The sequence below is a fragment of the Lissotriton helveticus genome, chromosome 1_1 (genome assembly GCF_964261635.1).
Source record: "Lissotriton helveticus chromosome 1_1, aLisHel1.1, whole genome shotgun sequence".
NCBI lineage: Eukaryota > Metazoa > Chordata > Amphibia > Caudata > Salamandridae > Lissotriton > Lissotriton helveticus.
Genome location: NC_136057.1, coordinates 971,037,206 through 971,058,916, shown reverse-complemented (window position 1 = coordinate 971,058,916; position 21,711 = coordinate 971,037,206). Strand labels below are relative to the sequence as shown.

At 49.0% G+C, this 21,711-nt stretch overlaps 1 protein-coding gene across 1 annotated transcript in view; it reads right to left on the bottom strand.

Annotated features, from left to right (window-relative positions):
• GDI2 (GDP dissociation inhibitor 2) overlaps positions 1–21,711 on the bottom strand; it is a 298,804-nt gene that overhangs the window by 57,790 nt on the left and 219,303 nt on the right. The window contains exon 7 of the mRNA XM_078677313.1: positions 10,261–10,360. Coding sequence (XP_078533439.1) covers positions 10,261–10,360 — 100 coding nt within the window. The remainder of the gene's footprint in view (positions 1–10,260; positions 10,361–21,711) is intronic.

The following is a 21,711-nucleotide window of genomic DNA, read 5'->3' as shown; positions in this document are numbered from 1 at the left end:
TGTTCTATGGTTGTCAGAAACTAAATCCCTTCTTGTCTATCCAGAGAGGTTAAACTCCTCCTTGTCTATTCAAGAACGTTTCTAGTGAACTCTGAGCTAGCTGGCACAAACAAAAACGAATAGTTTTCTTACCTGTCGGTGTAGTTTTGCAGCTTGAAGATCTTTCTGGATTCACTATGCTGTGCATTATTCCGCGGTCTTGTGGTTGGGTCCGGATTCGTAGTCTTTTCTTTGTTTTTTTTTTTTTTTTTTTTTTTCTCTTTGCCCAGGTGGGCGTCGGCGTCACACCCCCTTTGGGTGTATTTCCGGTGACGTCGGCATGCTTCCTGCGGAAGCTCCCACTCTTGGGCGCCATCTTCGGGTTCTTTTTTTCCGTGTTTCTTTCGTTTCCGAAGTAATGGCAATGTTCTTCTTAGTTTGTATTTACCGCTTTGTATTTTCAAAGTCTATTCTTTAGTTAACCACCTCTTCTCTCTCCAGCCTCATCTTTCTGGCGGAGGTGGGTGGGTTCGCTAGTGAATCCAGAAAGATCTTCAAGCTGCAAAACTACACCGACAGGTAAGAAAACTATTCGTTTTGCAGCGTGAATCTTTCTGGATTCACTATGCTGTGCATAGATTTTGTAGCGGTTTCTCATCTCTGTGGCGGCTGGGTGGAAGATGAGCGTTGGGTGTTGAATATGTGCTGTAGCACCTTCTGTCCCACTTGAGCTTCCTTGTTCATTTGTATGTCCACACAGTAGTGCTTCGTGAACGTGTGCACCGAAGCCCATGTTGCCGCCAGGCATATGTCCTCTATGGGTGTGTTAGCCAGGAAGGCTATTGTAGCGCCCTTCTTCCTGGTGGAGTGGGCACGTGTCCCCTCAGCCAGTTCCTGTCCTGCCCGTTTGTGGCAGAGTTGGATTGTTTGTGCGATCCATCGTGCAATGGTCCTTTTGGTTACTGCTTTGCCCATGAAGCTGTTTGCGAAGGACACAAAAAACTGTTTCGTTTTCCTGTGCCCCTTTGTCCTTTCAATGTAGTGCATGACTGCCCTTCTGGCGTCCAGGGTGTGCAGAGCTCTCTCTGCGCTGGTTGTGGGTTTTTGGAAAAAACTCGGTATCTGTATAGACTGGTTCATGTGAAAATTGGATACCACCTTCGGCATGAAGTGTGGGTCAGTCCTCATCACAACTCTATCGTTGTGTATTTGTATGTATGGTTCTTGTAGCGTCAGCGCTTGAAGCTCGCTTACTCTGCGTAAGGACGTTATCGCAACCAGGAAGGCTGTTTTCATAGTTAGCATCTTTAGGGAGGCCTTGTGAAGTGGTTCAAAGGGCTCTTTCATGAGTTCCGTTAGGACTGTGTTCAAGTTCCATGCAGGTGGCGGCACCCGCTTGGGTGGTGCGATCCTTTTCGCTCCTTCTAGGAATCTCTTCACCACCTGTGATGTGAAGAAGCTCCTGCACGTTTCTCCCCTTGTGTAGGCTACTATCGCTGCCAAGTGAACTCTTAACGAGGATGAGCTAAGGTTCTTCTCCAGTAAGTGCGTCAGGTACCTTAGCACTGTGGAGTCCCTCTTCATCTTATTGTGGAGTCTTTCCTGTCTGCACCATATTGTGAATCTTTTCCATTTCGCAACGTAGCACTTTCGAGTGCTGGGCCTTCGTGCCTCCCGAAGTACCCTCAGGGTGCTTTCTGGTAGTCTCAAATGTGCGAACTCTATGTCCTCAGGAGCCACGCTACTAGGCTCATGCTCTCTGGCTCTGGATGCAGTACCTCTCCGTTCTGCATGGACAGTAGATCTTTCCTCCTGCTGAATCTGTGGGGTGCACACTGTGTCATCTCCATGATCTGCGAGTACCAGGTCTGCCTCGCCCACTGCGGTGCGACCAGTATCAGTGTCATGTTGCTCGCTCTGCACTTGCTCAGTACTCTGTGCATCAGTGGTATCGGGGGAAAGGCGTAGGCAAATGTCCTTGACCAATCTATCCATAGGGCATTCCCCAGTGTCCCCTCCTCGGGCTGCCTGGATGCGAAGTTTTGGCATTTTGCATTCTGGCGTGTGGCAAACAGGTCCACCGATGGTGTCCCCCACCTGTCGAACAGGTATCTTGTCTCCTGAGCATTGAGCTCCCACTCGTGGGATGCCGATGTCTGCCTGCTGAGCCAATCGGCTTGTATGTTGTCCTTCCCTGGTAGGTGTATGGCTAGCAGGTCTATCTTGAGAGGGATGGCCCATCTCCATATCTCCTGCGCCAGCGTTGAAAGCGGTGCGGACTGTGTGCCCCCCTGCTTGTTGATGTAGAACATCGCAGTGGTGTTGTCTGTTTGTATCAATACCCTGTGCTTGTACAGTCTTGTTTGAAAGGCCTTCAGTGCAAGGAAGATTGTCTTCAATTCTAAGTAATTGATGTGCTTTGTGGCATCCGTCGGTGTCCACAGTCCCCTCACCTTGAGCTCCTCCATGTGAGCGCCCCATCCCTTCAGGGATGCGTCTGTGGTGATGGTCACTGTTGGCGTTGGGGGCGTTAGAGGCTTTCCCCTTGCTATGTTCTCCATGGTCCACCATGTCATCTCCTTCTGCACTGCGTGCGTTACAACCACTAGATCCTCCCAACTGCCTGTAGCTTGTGACCATTGCTCCTGTAGCCATTCTTGAATGGGTCTCATGTGGAGTCGTACATTCGGTACCAGGTGGATGCATGATGCCATCATCCCCATGATCTTGCTCGCCGTCCTCACTGTCCGAGCTTGTCCCTTCCGGTAGAGGCGAGTTTCCTTCACCAGCGCCCTCGCCCTCTTCTCGCTGGGGAACACCTTGCCCTGTAAGGTGTTGATCTGTGCTCCCAGGAAGATCTTCACTTGTTCCGGCTCCATTGATGATTTCTTCCAATGGATGGAGAACCCCAGGTTTATGAGCGTGCTGGTCACTGTATGTGCGTGCAGCTTGCATTTCTGGTATGAGTTTGCTTTCACCAGCCAGTCGTCCAGGTAAGGGTATACATGTATTCCCTGCCTTCTTAGGTGCGCTGCGACTGCTGCGAGGCACTTTGTGAAAACTCTTGGTGCCGATTTTAGACCGAAGGCCAGTGTCGTGAACTGGTAGTGGCTTTCTCCGACGGTGAACCTGAGCATGTGCTTGTGCTTCCTGTTCATTGGGATGTGCAGGTATGCGTCTTTGAGGTCTATAGTGACCATGAAGTCCCCGGTCTGCAACTGTGGGAGCACCTCTTGCAGGGAGGTCATTTTGAATTTTTGCGTTCTTATGAATTTGTTCACGAACCGTAAATCGAGAATGGGCCTCATTGTCTCGTCTACTTTTGGTACCAGGAAGTATGTTGAGTATACTCCTGTGTTTCTTTCCTTGAAGGGTACCCTTTCTATGGCCTGCTTCTGCAGGAGTTCTTTTGCTTCTTCCTGAAGGCACTGCAGCTGCTTGCTTGCTAGCGGCTTTCTTCTTGGTTTTCTGTTTGTTGGCCTCGCCTCCAACTCTATGCAGTATCCGAATTGGATAATGTTGAGGATCCATTTGTCTGATGTGATTCCTCTCCACTCCTGGAGGTGGAATCTTAATCTTCCTCCCACTGGTGTCCTGTGGTCGTAGGTGTCTAGTTTGTCTTGACCCATCTGTACGTGCTGCCCCCTGGGATCTTTTTTGTGGGTGGGCACACGGATTTTTTTGAAGTCACTTGGAGGTGGGCTGCTGGCCCCCTCTTCTATTTTGTCCCCGTCCATTTCTCCCTCGAAAGGACTGGCCTCTTTGTTGGTACTGCCAGGGCTGTTTCTGATGGCCCTGCTGACCCTGCGAGTCTGCCTGGTGCGTTTGCTGGAAAGCCTGGTGTGATGTACCTGGCTGGTTTCCGCCTCTTCCGCCGGGCCTCCGTGACGGGGTGCCCCTCTTGTTCCCTCTGAACTGCAATGCTCCCATGGATCTTGCTGTTTCGTTATCCTTCTTAAGTTGGCTGAGTTGCTCATCAACTGTTTGTCCGAAAAGCGTACTGCCGTTGAATGGTGTGTTCAGGATGCTGTGTTGCACCTCCGGTTTGAAACCGGATATCCTGAGCCAGGCGTGTCTCCTTTCCGTGACGCCCATCATCATGAGCCTGCTGGCGGTGTCTGCCCCATCCAGGGCCGTCTTAAGGCAAGAATTTGCAGCATTCTTCCCCTCTTCAATTAGCTTTTCGGCTTTCTGCTTGGCATCCTGGGGCAAGTCCTTCACCAACTGCCCCAGTCCCTCCATGATTTGGTACATGTGTCTGTTTACCAGGGCGTTGGAATTAGCCATGCGCCAGTGGGTCGCGGCATTCCGTTCGATCCTTCTGCCCACCAGATCCATCCTTTTGCTCTCTTTATCCGGTGGCGGGCCCGAGGTAGTGGGTACGTTAGCCCTCCTCCTTGCTGTGGCCGTGATAATGGAGTCTGCGGAGACCGTGCCCTGAATGTAGGCCGGGTCCTTTGCGGCATGCTTGTACTTCTTCTCAGTTCTGGGAGTTACTGCCTTGCATGTTGCGGGCTCCCTGAAAGCTTCCTTCCCCTGAGCCAAGACGCTCTCGAGCATCGGGAGGAACTGGCTCCTCGTTTGTGTTGGGAGCAATGTTTCCAGAAGGAAGTCTGCTTTCTGCTTCTCTTCGTCGAGCTTGAGCTTGAAAGCTGCTGCGGCAGATTGTATCACCGCGTTGTAGGCCCCGATGTCGTCCGGCGGCGAGGGCCTCGAGGGGTAGGTGTCGACCACCTCCTCCGGGCTGTCGGTGTCGACATCGATGTAATCTACCTCCTGAAGGTCATAGGGCGCCGACTCTGTGTCTGTCCTGCCCTCATCTTCCTCCCCATAGCTGTAGCTCTCGTGGGGATTCTCGTACTCCTCCTGGTCGTCGAACACCTCGACGTCCTGGTCTTGCTCGGTGACTTCGGCGACCTCTTCTTCTTCCTCCTCGACCGCCTCCAGCACTGGTGGCTTGGTCTTGTGAGGGATCGTGAAGGCCTTCATCCTTGCGTCGAAATCTTTTTTCCGCTGCATGAAGTTCTCCATTTCTGCCTCGAGGCGCCTTCTTTTCTTTTCCATCTCGGCCGCGTGTTCCGCGTCGGATGGTTCCGCCGCTCTCTTCGACGGATGGCTCGTCGCCGTGCCTCTCGGAGTCGAAGTTTTCGACGTCGAACCGGATATCGGGTCTCTGGTCGTCGTCGACAGTTTCGGGTCTTTCTCCCTCGTCGATCGATCCTTTTCGGGGACGATTTTCGACGTCTTCTGCTGATCAGCAGCTCTCGGCGCCGGGGACTCCTTCTCTGAGGATCCGCTGGGCCTGGGAGTAGTCGCGGACGCCGCCTTTTTTGGCGTCGGCGCTTTCGGGGTCTTGCCCTCGATTTTTCGAGACTCAGAGTCTCTCGGGTTCTTGGGGGCCGAAGAGTCTCCTACCTTGTCAGAAGTCTTCGTGTAATCGGTCTCTACGACCGTGTAGCTGTCGTCTTCGGCGGCAGCGTTGTCTTCTTCCTCGGAGGACATCCCCAGCTCGTAGAGCGACGGGGTCGGGGCCTTCCCCTGCAGGGCGGCGTGTGCTACCCTCTGCCTCTCTCTCACACGAAGGGTCTTCGGGGTGAAGGCGGAACAGGCGTTGCAGTCTCCGCTTTCGTGGTCCACCGGTAGGCAAAGGTTGCATACCGGGTGCTGGTCCTTCTGCGCGTACTTGTGGTGGCAGTTACGGCAGAACTTGAACGGCGTGTTGTCCATCCTCGAGCGTCCAGGGCCTCTCTGGTCGCGTGTTCGTCGACGGTCGTCGAAGATCTGGATGGAAAACGCCTTATCTTTGCTTGTCTTTCGTCGGTGAAGTCCCCTGGAGTCTTCAGATGACTTCTCCTCGTCTTTTCTGTATTTTCTTTCTTCTTTCTCCAAAAATGTCTGGAGCCCAAACGGGAACGATCCAGACCCGACCGCGGAAAAAAAGAATCTGAAGATGGCGCCCAAGAGTGGGAGCTTCCGCAGGAAGCATGCCGACGTCACCGGAAATACACCCAAAGGGGGTGTGACGCCGACGCCCACCTGGGCAAAGAGAAAAAAAAAAAAAAAAAAAAAAACAAAGAAAAGACTACGAATCCGGACCCAACCACAAGACCGCGGAATAATGCACAGCATAGTGAATCCAGAAAGATTCACGCTGCAAAAGTCTAATATCGACAGTAGAAGACCTAGTTAACCTCTGTCCTACGTCTATACTATTGAAGATATTATTCCAATGCGCAGAGCCTATTGGGATGATAGGAACTACACTACAAGTCCTGCTTTGTGGAGGTACTCCCCCTTAACACAGGACACATATACAAGTTTATTGTAATCCCGGGCTGGCAATGGCAGCGGGCTGGGTGAATCTCCGAGGACACAACCGTCCCGTGGACGATTCAAGCCTAATCGGCCGGCCGCGGACCTGCAGTGTAGTATGTGCCGCCACGCGTCCGTTAGGGACCAGTGGGCTGTCCAGGCACGGAATGCAGCTGTGTGCGCGTGGGCTGGGGAGTGGGTGGTGGGAGAGTGGGACCTATCCAATGCGAGGTCTAGTGAGCAATTATAGTCTCCTCCTAGTATCCATGGGGAGCTTGTGACTCCCGCCAATTTATTAGTTAGTGTTTCCCAAAATGGTGCCTGATCTACATTAGGGGCGTAGATATTTCCTACGAGGATTGGCTGCCCATCCAATAACCCCTCCAGGAGCGCATAATGACCCTCTGAGTCCACACCCCGACCAGTCTCGTGGAAGGGCACTCCGGGCCGGATCCAGATCCGTGCACCCCTCGCGAAGGCCGAATAGGTTGTGGCGCAGAAGTGGCTGCGCCATTTTTTCTGAAGTTTGCCTAATTCCTCTTTAGTGAGGTGGGTCTCTTGAAGGGATATGATTTGTGCCTGCTGCCTCTTAATGTATGAATAGATTGCATAACGTTTCCTGGCTGTGTGCATCCCCCGAACATTTAGGGTTAAAAATTGGAAGTATGCTTGTGCCATACTGGATACAACATTATGTCCCAACCGCTCTGGGACCCTGGGGGGGTGGCTCCCCCACCTCGTGCTGGTGGATACTGCGTGCGAAGATGTGTGGAATCTGCAGTGTGCACCCCTGCCCTATAGATAGGAGACAAGAAGAGAATATGGTGTATGGGGTGGGTGAACTATGAACTGGGTCGGGAAACGTTCCCAATACTGGGGACCTATCGCCAGGGCGATACGTCCAAACTAACGCTCTGGAGAAGTGAGAGCGTGAAGAAGCTGTTAATAGACAATGGGGTGGCGGTTCGTGTATGCGAGGACAGTCCAAGGGCGGGTCTGTGAATAAACAGTGTGTGTCATCCGGTCCCCGGTCGATACGGGACATCTGTACTTGTGTAGTTAGAGAGGGCTGCGGTGGCGGAGGGGGTCCTCGACCCGTCCATCACAAGGCTATTCCGCATCTGTGTGATGCGAAAGTCTTAAGAAAGCGTTTCCATGGAAGACCCAGTCATGTCATCTTGATCGGACTCTAACTTATGAGATCTGCTGTTTGGGGGGTGACTTGCGGTAGGGTGATAGAGTCTCCCTTGGAGGATGTTTCGTTACTATCGTCCTCGCCCGACGAGGAGAACAGCTGCGGGGCTCTGTTCAGGTCATCTGAGGGCGGGGAGGCTTGTAATGCTGTCACAGCCCGCAGGGCGTGACGGCGCTCTTGCATGATTTGCTCCAGATCTGGAGAGCCTTGCGTGGGGCTCTGCGCCAAAGTGGTCTCGACAATGCGCCCTTTGTTTGGAGGACATTTTCCTGGGTCTTGGCGCCCTGTGTCTCGGTCTCCGCTCAGCTCCTGATCCGGGTAGTTGCGGGCAGTGCAGGTCCGCCCAGTCCCTGGCTTCCTCCGCACATGTAAAAAATAAAGTAGTGTCATTGTGGATAATTCTGAATCTGGCGGGGAATAGTAGGGAATATTGGATGTCATTGACCGGGAGTCGTCGCTTCACTTCTAGGAAGAGCGATCTCTTCTGTTGCACCTCTCATGCGTAATCCGGAAAGACCATCACCTGCTTGTCCTCGACCTGGAGGGAGCCCGATCGCCAGGCCGCTCTGAGTACTGCATCCCAGTCTCTGAAGTGGAGGAATTTTGCGAGCATCGGCTGGGGGGGGTGCGCTCCTAGTTGGGGGCCTGCATTCCGGGACTATGGGCGCACGGAGAAAAAGGCAGATCGATTGACTGTTGGAGCGAAGGATTTCACTCATGCTTTCATGTGACCCACCGGATCTTTCTCCTCAATCACCTCCGGTAGTTCGAGCACCCAAGCGCCTTGAGCGCCCCTCTAGGTCACCACTCGCTCCTCCACGGTGGATAGGCAGGACAGGACATCACGCATAGTCTTTTGTTGGTCCTTGACTGTAGGTTGCAGGTCTGCCATGATCTTCTCCCCATAGTTGACCTTGACAGCCAGCTTCCGATGGTCATCCTTATAGAGGCTGATGTCAGTCGTTAGAGTGCCCAGTCTCTCCTCTATAGATGCTCTGGAGTGTTCAATGGCAGCCAAAACGCGGTCTAGTTTGTCCGAAATGGACATATCGGGCTTCCCCATCGTGCCCCCTGGCACGTCTCACCGCCCTCCGCTCTTGGGTCCGGGTGTGGAGGTGCTGTCGTCAATGGTCACCCTGCAAAGCCCAGTCACCTCTTTCGCTGCGTTTGGGTGAGCACTGTCCCCTGTCTGCGCTGGTGGGTGCCCCAGGTATTCGATTGGGGGGTGATTCCCCCAATCAGCAACCTGTGGATGAGCACCGTAGGGTCACTTAGCGGGGCCCAGCCGCTATAGGTGTAGGAGACCCCCCACGCCGTGCCCACCGTCCACGTCAGTAAGTGGCTTGTGCAGCCGATGGGGCCCAGATCGGTCTGACACCCTAATGACCTGTGGGCCGATGGGGTGCGTACTGTGTGTCCTTGTTCGTGGGCCGTTGGCTGGTGAGGGCAAAGCACGCCTCAAAGATCCAGGCGGCCTTGAAGTCCACCATCTTAGGGTCAGACAAGTGTCTAATAAGGCTTCGGCGGTGGAAGGAGGGGTGGTGCGCCCCCAGGCGGGTTAGATACCCGCTTTCTTGCTCAGGAGGCTTCTTGTTCGTGGGCGCCGGGCACCATTTTGAGGTCAGGCAGCCCCCGTGGTAGCAGTGCTCCAGTATCCTGCAACCCAGGGGGGTGACCCAGACCGGTGCCCCAGTCTACAGCTGCCTCTACCCCTCACGGTCTCCGCCAGCCGCAGTAATCTGGGAGGTCAGCTCAGCCATCCCCGCCCGCTTCAGCTTGCGCGGCAGGGACGCAGTGACCCGTTTCACATGCATGTTTTCAGTGCAGCGCCGTATGTGGCGGGAGCTGCTGCCGGGCACCCAGGCGATCCCAATTAACCCCGGTCCAGCCTCTACGATCTCATGAGGCACTTCGGGTCGCCTCGTGGTTTCCGAGCCCCTTGGGAGGCAGGGAAAAGTACGGCGCTGGGTCTCGCAGCTGCAGTGCTCTACTCGCCGATCTGGTCCTTTTCCGCGGGGGCCCTCCACACCAGCAGATGCTCTGATTATTCCGGAGCCTGGATGCACGTTTCTGCACCAGGGCCGACACTGGGAAGCAGCCGATTAGTCTGCCCGGTAAGGAGCCTAAGCAAGGCACGACCGCCGTTATAGCCTGCTTGGCCACGCCCCCCCCACGTTTCCCCCCTGAATTAGAGAAAAATAGAAGCAGGGATACGGGCCTAAAGTTTTCAGGTTTGGTAGGATCCAATGTAGGCTTCTTCAGAAGAGGTGCAGCAGTGGCAGAGGGGATTTGACCCATTGGCAACGATAGGTTGAGCTGTTCACATAATGGCCTCCAATCCACACTCCATCATTACAGGGGGAGAATGGTATAACGGACAGCCAGATTTCACTTCAGATACAAGGCCACGAAGTTCTGTCACGGATACAGGGTTGATACTGAGGGGATAATCCATTAAACCAGGGGGTGAAGGCCCAGTATCTAACTTCCTTTAGAAAGGACGCATAAATCTTTGCGACCTTCTACGAGAAAAATTGTGTGATCTGGTTGAATTTCTCTACTGAGGGAGTGATTGATCGAAGCAGAAACCCGCTCAAAGGAGAAGGATTTCACAATTCGAAAAAGCTCCTGTGAAGAGTTCTGACCATGCTTAATCTTCTGGGCGTAGTACTGCATCCGCGTGTGCTTGGTTTATGATATGTCTGCAAATATCAAGAAAGCACGTTAAACTAAAACAAATTTTTTTTTTTAAAAGACACACAAAGAAAACCTACCTCTCCTTCAGATTTTACACCAACCACTTTTCCATTTTCCATAACAATCTCCTCAATCGGTTTGTTCAGCATGTAGGTACCGCCGTAGATGGCACTTAGCCTACAAACAAAAACCATTATCCAGCTTAAGAATCAAGTGCACTTTTTTTCCAAACAAGTCAAGAGGCACAGCTTGCAATAATCTTGCAATAATGGAGGACTGCTTTTTAAGGAAATTTTGCTGCAACCTTTAACAAAAGCAAACGTTTTGCAGTTCAGCCATAATCATGAATGTAAACACATTAAATCACCCAATGAACAAGTTACTCACCTTTGGTAATGACACATCTGGTAGAAACTACCTAGCTGCAGATTAATTACCCTAGGATATTCCACAGGCATCAGACTTGATCTGAAAATTTTTGAGCAGTCCCCTTGCGCGCAGGTAGGTGGCATTGTTCGGTGTCACCCGCACAAGCGTCTACACCACAAATGACACACACAGTGACTATATAGGCGCCACCCCAGCACGCTGACCTCCGTTCAGGACGGTTGTCTGCACCGGAAGCATGCAGCAAATGTCCATGATGTGAGACTATAGTTCACAAAACAGACAAGAGGGAGGGTCTGGTAAGGAAACAGTGGCTAGATAGAGTCTCTAGCAGATCACGCATAACCAAAAGCAAGAAACTTGTTCTTCTGATAGAGATGTCTAGCAGCAGATTAAAAATCTTCCCCATCATGGGTCTGCGAGCGGTTTACACTAAAAAGTCCTGGTGGACCGAACGGGCGAAATGCTAATCACGCCGGATAAGACTGTCTAGGCAGTAGTGTTTGGTAAATGTGTGCAGGGAGGCCTACTTCGCTGCCTAACAGATGTTCAGAACTGGGATTCCTCTAGCTAGAGTAGTGATCGCAGCTTTATCCCTGCTGGAATGAGCTCTCAAGCCCTCAGGGGGTTGTTTTTCTTTATGCCATTCCGTAGCAGATTTTGATACAGGGGACAATCAATCTGGTTTATGGGCTGCCTTTCCTTTCTTCGCACTCACACATCCAACAGAGTTTTATCACCAACCCGGAAATCTTTTGTACGATCGGTGTAGAATGACAATGCTATTTTTGGGTCCAGGTGGTGCAGTCTCTCCTCTTTCTTGGTAGGAGGTGGAGCGAAGAAAGTTGGCAGTGTGATGTTCTGCCTGATGCGAAACGGTGTGACCACCTTTGACAAGGAGGAAGCATGAGTCGTAATACCCAGCTAATCTGGGGAAACTGTGGGGTACAGAGGGGATGGGCGTGGGGGACCGTCTAAAGCCCCTGCAATTTGCTAACCCATCGGTCAGATGTTATAGCCACAAGGAGAACTGTTTTAATGGTAAGCAGTTTCAGAGTTAATCTTTGTGAGGGCTGAAAAGGCGAACACATGAGGAAGGAGAGAACTAAATTCAGGCCTCATTGGGGCAAGGTGTTGGGGGAAACGTTTTAGGAAGCCACTCAACAGGTGATTTGAACACACAGGGTTGATCCAACAACCGCAGGAAGGTTGAAATGGCAGAAAAGTACCCTTTAACGGTGCCCATAGCATTGCCTTATCAAGCAAGGTATAAGGAAAACAAAAAGATTGCAGCCAAGGGTGTAGAGAGAGGATCAACAGATTTGGCAGCACAACAAGCCACAAATCCTGTTCAGAGGACAGATGCGCATGAGTTCAGGATACCAGACTTTCCATGTCCAACTGGAAAGCACTAAGACTACTTAGGCCTGTCCGTTTCTGATCTCGAGAACTCTCGACTAGAATGGTATTGGTGGAAAGGTGTGCAGGAGTCGTGATCTCCACTTGAGAGGAAAAGCTTCCAAAAGCAACAGCTGTACTGGAAACTCCATGTAGGAAGTTGCCTCTCTAAACAGTGCACCAAAACGAGGTACACTGTGCAGAAAGTCCAGGCGACCCTTATTGGTTTTCAGAGACACAAGTAATAATCCTAAACGCTCCATCAGGTGAAGTAGGCGAGACGAAGCACACATCTTAGTACCCACCATTTTGAATATGGGGGGGGACTCAGCGAACCAGGGAGGCATATGCCTCCTCTCACTGGAGGGTGGCATAATCAGGGGTGTACCCACCCCAAGGAAGGGACCCATTGGTGCCGACCTGTACCTCCCTGAAATGCCCATAAATTTAGTATTTAGGGGTGAACCCGAACTTTGCCTCCCCAGACAAGCAAGAAGAAGGACCGAAGAGCCGTGCCGAAGGAAGAAGAGTAGGACACACACTGCTTTGGCCCCAGCCCTAACGGCCTGTCTAGACCACGACCTGCTCCAGGGGAACACCGGCCTGCCCAGCAGCCCCAGAACCCGGAGGACCTGCCCCCCCTTCCCTGCAAAGACCCTGTCTCCAGTGAGCGCCGTACTTGCTCAAGCAACAGATTCTGATTCCAGCCAGACCCAAGAGTCTGCACCACTCTGCACCAGACGGCCATGACCCGAGTTAGAGTGGCCCAACACCACGAGGAGGTCTCCCCAGCGATCCTGATCTGGTGACCTCTGACCTCCCTCAAGCTTCAAGCAGACACCTGCAGCCTCAGCCTGAAGGGTTCCCCTGACTATGACTGGAGCTGGTAAGAAGAACCAGATGCCAAAAGACACCCCTGCATCTGACGCCCCACAGCCTTGGGTGGCCCAACCGACGGTGTCCAGTTATCCCTCAAGAACCCAACTTCCCTCTCAAGCTGGTCGTCACCTACAGGAAGCCTCCCTGCCGAGCCTGCATTCTCTTTGCCAAACTGAAGGTCTCCATTGGAATCCACAGGGTCCCCAACGTCTCCTTGGCACACTGCACCAGGCCTCCCCTTTGCTGGTGGTGGTGCAGCTCCTATGCGGTTTGTTAGACCCTGCAGAGGTGACCGTAACCCCAGAAGCTATGCTCCCAAATCAGAGTGGCCTGCTCGTAAGCAGTCCCTGACCGAAGGCCCACTTAGCCCCATTGGCTAACAGTGGGACTCTGCACTCTGCACCCGGCCGCCCCGATTCGGAATCCTACCCGGAGTCTCATGCTATACCATGGAAAAAGCTCGAAAATAACATATGTCGTTGTGTAACACAGGAGAAGAAAAATTTTTACACCTACTGTGCCTTTGAATTGCTACTATTGTTAAAAAGGTTATTCAACGAAAGAGCAATAAGGACTTGCAGACAAGCACTGCTCCAGTGTCTTTGTCCAGATGATATACTCATTAACTCTGCTTTCTCAAATTTTTTAATATTTGCATGGGAAAACTTGAATTTTTATAATATTAATTGTCATACTGATTATATTTTTCTCTCTTAACTTTTAAACATATGAATTTACCTAATCAAAACAGTTTTATAATTCACGTGTACTATCGCTAAAGTTTATCGTTTCTTTTTTTTTTTAAGCAAATCTTTTACCGTATTACCGTAATTGAAATGTTTATATTGTGTGTTCGCTCTTTGTAAAGATTTTAAATAATCAATCAATAAACAAACAACAACAACCAGTGCCGCTGGTGGTGCAACTTGAGAGCCTTAGACCTTGAAGAACCTTGGTCATAACCCCCAAAACTCTAACTCGTAAGTCATTTACTTACCTGAGAACAGTTAATCCTTTTTCTCACATAGAAACCAATGTTACAAGTTTTGTTCCTAAAAATGTTCAGTCGAGTTTAACTTTTGTAAGAAAGAAAAAGTAACTAAACTGCAAACCTTAAAAAGTCTTACTTACCTTGTATTGTGAGATCCCCGGTGTGGTATCTAGGTAGATCACCTAGTGTAGTCTATGTAATCCAAAAGTAATCTAAAAGTATTCCAAAAGTAATTGTGTAATTTAACCTGTTTTGAAAGCCAATACAAACCTGTAACAATTGCAATTTCATCTACAACTGCATTTCCTAGTTAAGTATTGCATTTGATAGTATATTCCACTTACCTGTGCCATGTCCGGCTTTGTTCTAGCCTAATTGGCATGGATGCAGTCTCCAAGTGTGTGTGATCAGTCTTGAGTGAGTGGATATAATAAATGCTTAACACACCCTCTGGATAGGCCAACCTGCTTGTCCACACTACCACAAGGAGAGCTGTTAGCACTTACCTAATTTAGCCTCTGCTAAAGCTCTGGGGACTCTGTGCACACTATACATCGACTTTGGTATAGTATATACAGAGCCAGCTTTCTACACATCTCTCCAGTCAGCAATAGCTTGGAAAGAGTATGGCACGGGCCTCCTCTGAGATCATAGGCAGCACTTGTGCAACCGTATCCCACACAGTATGGGAATAACAGCCCAATAATCATGCTGGGTTGACAGACTGCAGTGCTGGGCAGGTGAAAGAAAATCCTCTTCCCAAAAGGTATCCACGCTCTTGGATTCCATATCCGGTGGTGTAGTAGAGAATATGCCAGGATTTATCTTGGAGACTGAGGCCTGGACTACCAAGCTCTGAGGAATGGGATGCTGGGTGAGGAAGGGTGTTTCCCCAGGCGGAGGGGCGATGGCCGCGGGAGATAGTCCTGTGCAAAGGAGTGCCTTCACCTGCACAGGGCTTGGCCTAGGCCCCAAACAAGACATCAGTGGGACTTCATTAAAAGGGAGAAGGGGTTCGGAGAGGGTACCCGTGCTGAAGTACCTCAACTGTGGGCAGCTGATGGTCCAGTGCCTCAACTCCGAACCATCATCAAAAAAAAGTCACCCTCTCTTCCATAGCCACTATGGGAGGAGAGAGAAGGCCAGTGTCTGGTGAGGTGTTGAGACCACTGGCATCTGTCAGGTCTTCATACCACGTGTCGTTGGCCATAAACTCTACTAGGGGGTCAGAATAGCCAAAGGGATCCTCAGATCACATCCATTCTTGTTCTACAAAGTGTCCTTCATAGAAAGAGGGCTCCATCTCTAATTCAGGGAAAGTGGGATTGGTTAGTACAGGAAAAGACACATAGGGGAATGCTGGTACATCTCCGTATCGGAGTTGCCGGGAACAGCACCACTGGAACGGTCCCTGGAGGTGGTCGCAAAGTCATGGCTAGGGCCAATCTGGATCCACTAACAGATCTACAGAGCCCAACTAGCACTGTGGTCGGACCCACCGGCAAACCCCACGTCGGAGGCTCTCCGGAACCCATGGGGCTCAAAGGCTCACCAGAGGGGTTTGGCTGGCCAAAAATGAGGCTTACGGCCTCAAAAAACTTTTGAGGTTGGCGGGGGTCGCTCTGGCAAACTTGGGGAAGCACAGACTAGACCCTGTGTCAGGTGTGGACTTCACAAGAACTATGTGGGAGTGAGGCCTGGATTTGAGACGTTGATCCGGCGTGTCGTCTGATGAAAGGGACCGACTTTGAGAAGTTGACGAACGCTTCCACTTTTTGAACTTTCTCTTGTGAGACTTATCTAAAGAAGTCTGGGATAGCGACGATTACCAACACGTTTAACTCCTAGAATGGTCCCTCCCTAGTGAATGGGACATGGAGCGGTGTGGAGTGTAGAGGCAAGCGGATAGAAGCTTCATAGCCCGCGTGGGGATGGTCTTCAGATTCATAGTCCTGCAATTCTCGAAGCCTCCGCAGACATACAGAGTGAGGATGTGTCATGACATTTGCCCGTGAGAGGCAGCACAAGACTTGGAAACAGGTTGGTTTCTTTGGAGATATGGTCCAAAAACTGTCAAAAAAAATTCTGTAAAAAATTGACTGAGAAGAGATTGCCTGGATGGCGTAGAAAAGAGGGAAGCGAGGTCAGTGCGCTGGGGTAAGCGCCTATATAGGCACCACACAGGCCACTTCCGGCGCAGCCAATGCCATGCAGAGCTAAACAATGCCATCTACTGGTGCACAATGGGACTACAAAAAAAAAAAAAAAAAAACTGGGATCGAGTTGGACGTCTGAGGAATATTCTATGGTAAGGGATCTGCGGCTAAAAATCTCCATCAAATTGATTTAGCACTTGTTAACCAAATGCATTTATGCACTTATTATCCATATATATATATATATATATATATATATATATATATATATATATATATATATATTACCTACTGGCGGTCGCCAGTAGGTATATATAGTTAGGATTTTTTCTCTATGGGTTTTTTGAAAATTCTATGTCTAATAACTTTGGCGTTTGTGGACGGAATTGGCTGAAATTTTCAGGAAAATGGCACATTTTGTTTCTGAGCAGCCCTTGAAAATTTGGGGGGGGTTCGTCCAGTGGGGGCCGAGAAAAAAGGGGGGTCCCAAAACGTGTTTTTAACATTGAGTTTTCCATAGGGCGGTTGGCCTCACTTTTAGCCCGAACGGCTGAATGGATTTGCACGAAACTTGGCAAAATTGTAGGGACTGGTAGCCCGATGTGCCTTTTGTAGGTCTCAATATATGTGCTCCAGTGGATTTTGAGAAATTAACGTTTTAAAAAAGATATATATCTGTAACAGCGGACCGGGCAGCGCACTGGTTCGCGGACTTTTCGCGCAACGGAGCTTTGTGAAGCGAAGCTGATTGGTTCTCCGGCGTCTGTCAACATTCCAAACAGTCCGTAGCGGCCGCCATCTTGTCTCTCGGTAGGATCGAGAGACAAGAGGAGGTCAAAACAAAGGGGGAAATAACTATAAGGGGGCATAGTAGATCCTCGCTGACCCCCTAGGTTTGATGTGGAGGTTTTAAAAGGGCCCCGCGGGGCAAAAAAAAAAAATAATAATAATAATTGAACGGCTGAATGGATTTGCACGAAACTTGGCAAAATATTAGGGACTGGTAGACCGATGTGCCTTTGCTAGGTCTCAATATATGTGCTCCAGTGGATTTTGAGAAATTAACGTTCAAAAAAAGATATATATCTGTAACAGCGCTCCGCTTCGCGTAACGGAGGTTTGCGAAGCTGATTGGTCATTCTGTCACTGGGCTATAGTTGGGCTACATCTGGCTGATATTTGGGCTACATTTGTTTTTTTGTGTGTCTGGCGGCCATCTTTGGGCTACATTGGGCTACATTGGGCTTCATTGGGCTACATTCGGCTAATTAGCAAATAGCTCATCGCAAACTAGGAATGGTAAAGAATCGCTATTTATTCCTTAAAGTTCGCTATTTAGGAAATGCAAATAACTTTGATGATACATATGGCGGTTCATCTCTAACAAGATAAGAAGCATAGGGATACATTTATGATGACTGGCGCATCACCAGGGATGTGTTAGTCATTCTGTGCCGCTGTTCCGTCACCTATGGTGTGCTGCATTTACAATGCGGCGCATCATGGGGCAAAAACAGCACAGATGCGTGATGTATCTGTGCCGTAAAGGTGGCGCATTGCTGGAGTTGTATCGCAAGTGTGATGAAGCTCCAGCAAGGGTCGGGGGTGCCCCTGTCGCAGGGTTTCTGTTCTCACACAGAACTGTGGACAGAGGATTGGAACCTCGGCGAATGCATTGCTGGAGTTGTATCGCAAGTGTGATGAAGCTCCAGCAAGGGTCGGGGGTGCCCCTGTCGCAGGGTTTCTGTTCTCACACAGAACTGTGGACAGAGGATTGGAACCTCGGCGAATTAGGGTGTCCCAAAACTCACGTTAGTAATCAAAAACTCCTTAGCAAGCTAGGTACAGTGTCACATTGGATATAACAAACTCTCAATGTTTAGACAATCCAGAATATGAACTTATAGTACCTCAGGATACGTGGAACTCATGAACAGTCGGTCGTTATAGATTTCTTAGAAACCAGAACATGGAGTTAAGAAGAACAGATGTGTATTTGAAATGTTTATTTACTAATGCCGTCTTCTCAGGCGTAGTACCTTAGATAATAAAAGTACACATATTATCAGTAGCAAAATTACCAGCATAGTTACTAGTACATAAAAAGTGAATGGTGATAGTATGTTAACATGCTGTAAATGAATAAGAGTTAGCAACACTTATAAGCAGCCGCGGGCCGTGGAGGGAGTTACGGTGAGGCAGGGAGGCGGGGAGGGGGAGAAGCAGGGTGGAGAATACAAGTACACATATTATCAGTAGCAAAATTACCAGCATAGTTACTAGTACATAAAAAGCGAATGGTGACAGTATGTTAACATGCTGTAAATGAATAAGAGTTAGCAACACTTATAAGCAGCCGCGGGCCGTGGAGGGAGTTACGGTGGGGCAGGGAGGCGGGGAGGGGGAGGGGCAAGGTAGAGAGGGCTCCACCCTGCTTCTCCCCCTCCCCGCCTCCCTGCCCCATCGTAACTCCCTCCACGGCCCGCGGCTGCTTATATCTCACCCTCCCTAATACACATATTATATTATTTGCTAAGAAGGTCTCTTTGTGTTGGTTTAGGGCGTGCCCATACTTTAGTGTCTTAGATTTGAAGGAATCACATCAGCATACACCAGCTCTCTCTTCATGTGAACCGCATCAACTGTTGTGTATGTGTGTTCGGCAAAGCAATATAAAACCCGCCTCATGCCCAGAATTGGCAGAAGTTGCACTTATGTTATGAGTATGAAGTCGTGGAGATCAGACCTCATAACAATTCTGTATCGTGTTGTTCTTGAAACTTTAGCACTCGCTGTACAGATATAGTTTAACAAGTAAAGCAGATAGTAGACCAATAACATATTATTCTCATGTAAACCACGATGAACTACTAGGTGGAAAGCTAAAGCAACAACTAAGTGTCGTGTGCAGAAGTTGCAAAAAAGGAAAAATGGCGTTTAAACCGGTAATGAGCCCATGCTAACTTAACACGGTGTAAAGATATCCAGGACCTAGATGACACCTCCTCATGATCCGGAAACGAACTGAATAAGATAATAGAAGTGCCATCTCATGAGAGCAGATTGCAAGTTTATATGTGGACGGTCCGCAAGGTAAAGCATTAAAAACTAGGAAAATTTAATGCTAAAGAAAAATAAAACAGCCAAGTACTTTATCGAGTCTTAAGCCAATAGGCAAGGTAAATAATAAAAACTTGACAAATAAGTCAATGAAATGCTAGTACTCAGCATATCAAACATGAAAAAGGTCTATGACATAACTGTGTATGCAAAATAAGCTGCAACAGCCTCCAATAGGAAGTCACCGTCTTCATCCGAAAACAGTTCAGCCATCCAATTTAAAAGCGGAAAAGAACATACGTGCTCTCCCAGCACCGGATCCTCTATCACCATCAGAGGACAGCTCGGTGGGTTTTCAAGAAAGCTCTGTTCCAAGAAAGACTGTGCTGCCGCCAGTAAATTCCAGGGACCAAGTAGTCCATGCATCAATGCCACAGCCATAATCCTTTCGCCAGGACAAACCAACTCGTGAGTAATGATAGGAGTCATCAGCTGATTAAAGTCGACGTCAGGAGAAACCGGTCCGCAGAGACACAAATCAATGGCCCAATCGAAATCACAGGTCAGGCAGTGAAATACAGGCTGGACACAGGTGAAGTAGGAGAACCGAAAAGATAATCCATATGCCGTGCTTAATATCGCCAACGGCATTGTGCCATAATATTCTAGCATGCGATTGCGGAACAGTGTCAGACGCTGCAGCGTCGGAGGTTGCATAGGAGGGACATCCATATTTAAAAATGTAAAAAAGCACAAGAGCGTCCGCTGGTAATGCAAGTAAAAATGCCAATCTACGAACCAGAGTGCAGAAAATACAATGAAAGGAAGCAGGGATGACTCCAAAGATTTTCTCAAATGAAGTCACGAGACCACTGGTAACAACTTTAAAAAAGTGTGCCAGGGACTTTGTGGAGGATGCGTTAAAGATAGTCGGAAACATGTTGCTGAAATTGAAAGGCAAATCTTAATTGAAAAGGGTGTGCACCTCTGTATGGGTGTTCGCTATGTGAAGTACTAAAGTTTCACGGGCCGAACTCAAGGCCACCTCTCTCTGAGACAAAAGAGCTCTTATTCTTGCCATGCCGTTGAAACGTGTCCCAAGGTTGGTATTAGTGGCCAGATTGAAAACTCCCTATGTTCATGTGTGGGAGGAAATAGAACATTTCTGCAGCAAATAACCCGTTCACTTACTGTTACGATAAAAGGAATACTTTTAATTAACTCAGAACAATCTTCATTATTGAGCATCAAATAACTACCATTTTCCAACAACTTGAACGTGGGGATGATAGCAGGAACTGGCGTGCCTTGCAACACGCAAGCCATATTTGGTCGGTGTTTGTTGCATGAACCGTGTAACTGTATGTGCCTACACATTAGTGAATGATCTGGCGTCTGTGCATTCCTCTCCATTCAGATAAACTTCTTGATCATCTTTGAAACATCTGTATGTGTATGGAAGCGACCAGACCTCATGAAGAAAAGCCCTACCTAAAGGTTCATAACGACCTATTGGTATATATTTCATACAATTTGAAAACTTATATAAAGCAAAAGGCAGCGTTATTAAACCGTGGATAAGGCATGTTGCCAAAAAACCCGCAATCCTCTGCTGATGATGTCACTGAGCATGTCATGAATGATGTAATATGTGACATCATCAGCAGTGGATTACGGGTAATGGTATCTCTAGTTTACTCCCTTATAGCTGTGTTTCTTTTAACATAAGTGTCTGTTTCCTTCCCTTATACTTACTGTTTTTGGTTCGCTTCCGGTTCGCGTACCGGCGAGCGAACTAGGAAGCGAACTAAGAGAAATAGAGGTTGGCACAGTTCCAAATATTGTACCAATTTTTTAATAACGGGGAGGTAGTTCTGAAAAGAACTTTTTTTTTTTTTTTTCTGAACATTTTTTTACTGTTTTTGAATTTTTCGGAACAGTTTTATATTTTTTTGGGTTTTTCTTGGAGGGGGCAATGAAAACGATTCATTGTAAAGGGCTCAACAGGAGCAACAAAACAAAAAAAAGAAGTATTTATTATTTTGGGCGTTTCGGACAAACTTGCATATGATAGTCAATAGCTCTGTTGATCAGAGTGATGCTTTTTTCTCCGTAGGAAATGAATCCATCGCAAAATGCGCAGATGTGTTTTACATCACCAAATCTCATTTGTATATTTGGCTCCATCTCCCTGCCCTCTGGTCCCGTTACTTCCGGTACAACAGATCTTCTGGCCATAATAGGGAGATTATCTAGGTCGTTCCGAAACTGTGCAGCACTGTAGTTGTTAGGATGCCACCTAGTCATATGGCGATGCATTGTGTAGTTTCCGAAACTGTATTTTTTGTCGGTCCCTCTGGACAGTCTATCTTGACATATAAGGCAAGTTACGTATCTTGCATTTACTTTTTTCTGACCTTTGGGAATTTTAAAAAATTGCCAAATGAAGTTTTCTTTCCGGTGAGACGTCCTGGGCTGCTCAGGCAAAAACTGCCTCTCTTCGTGCTCGTCCTCCTGTTCCTCTTCTTCTTCTTCTTGTTGAATTACAACTTGAGCAGGTGGTCCACTCTTCCTTGGATGTGGTGGAGGTGGTGGGGAAGCACCAGCTGAAGCTACTAAAGAAGCCATTGCTCAGTGATCACAAAGGGTCTTTCTCT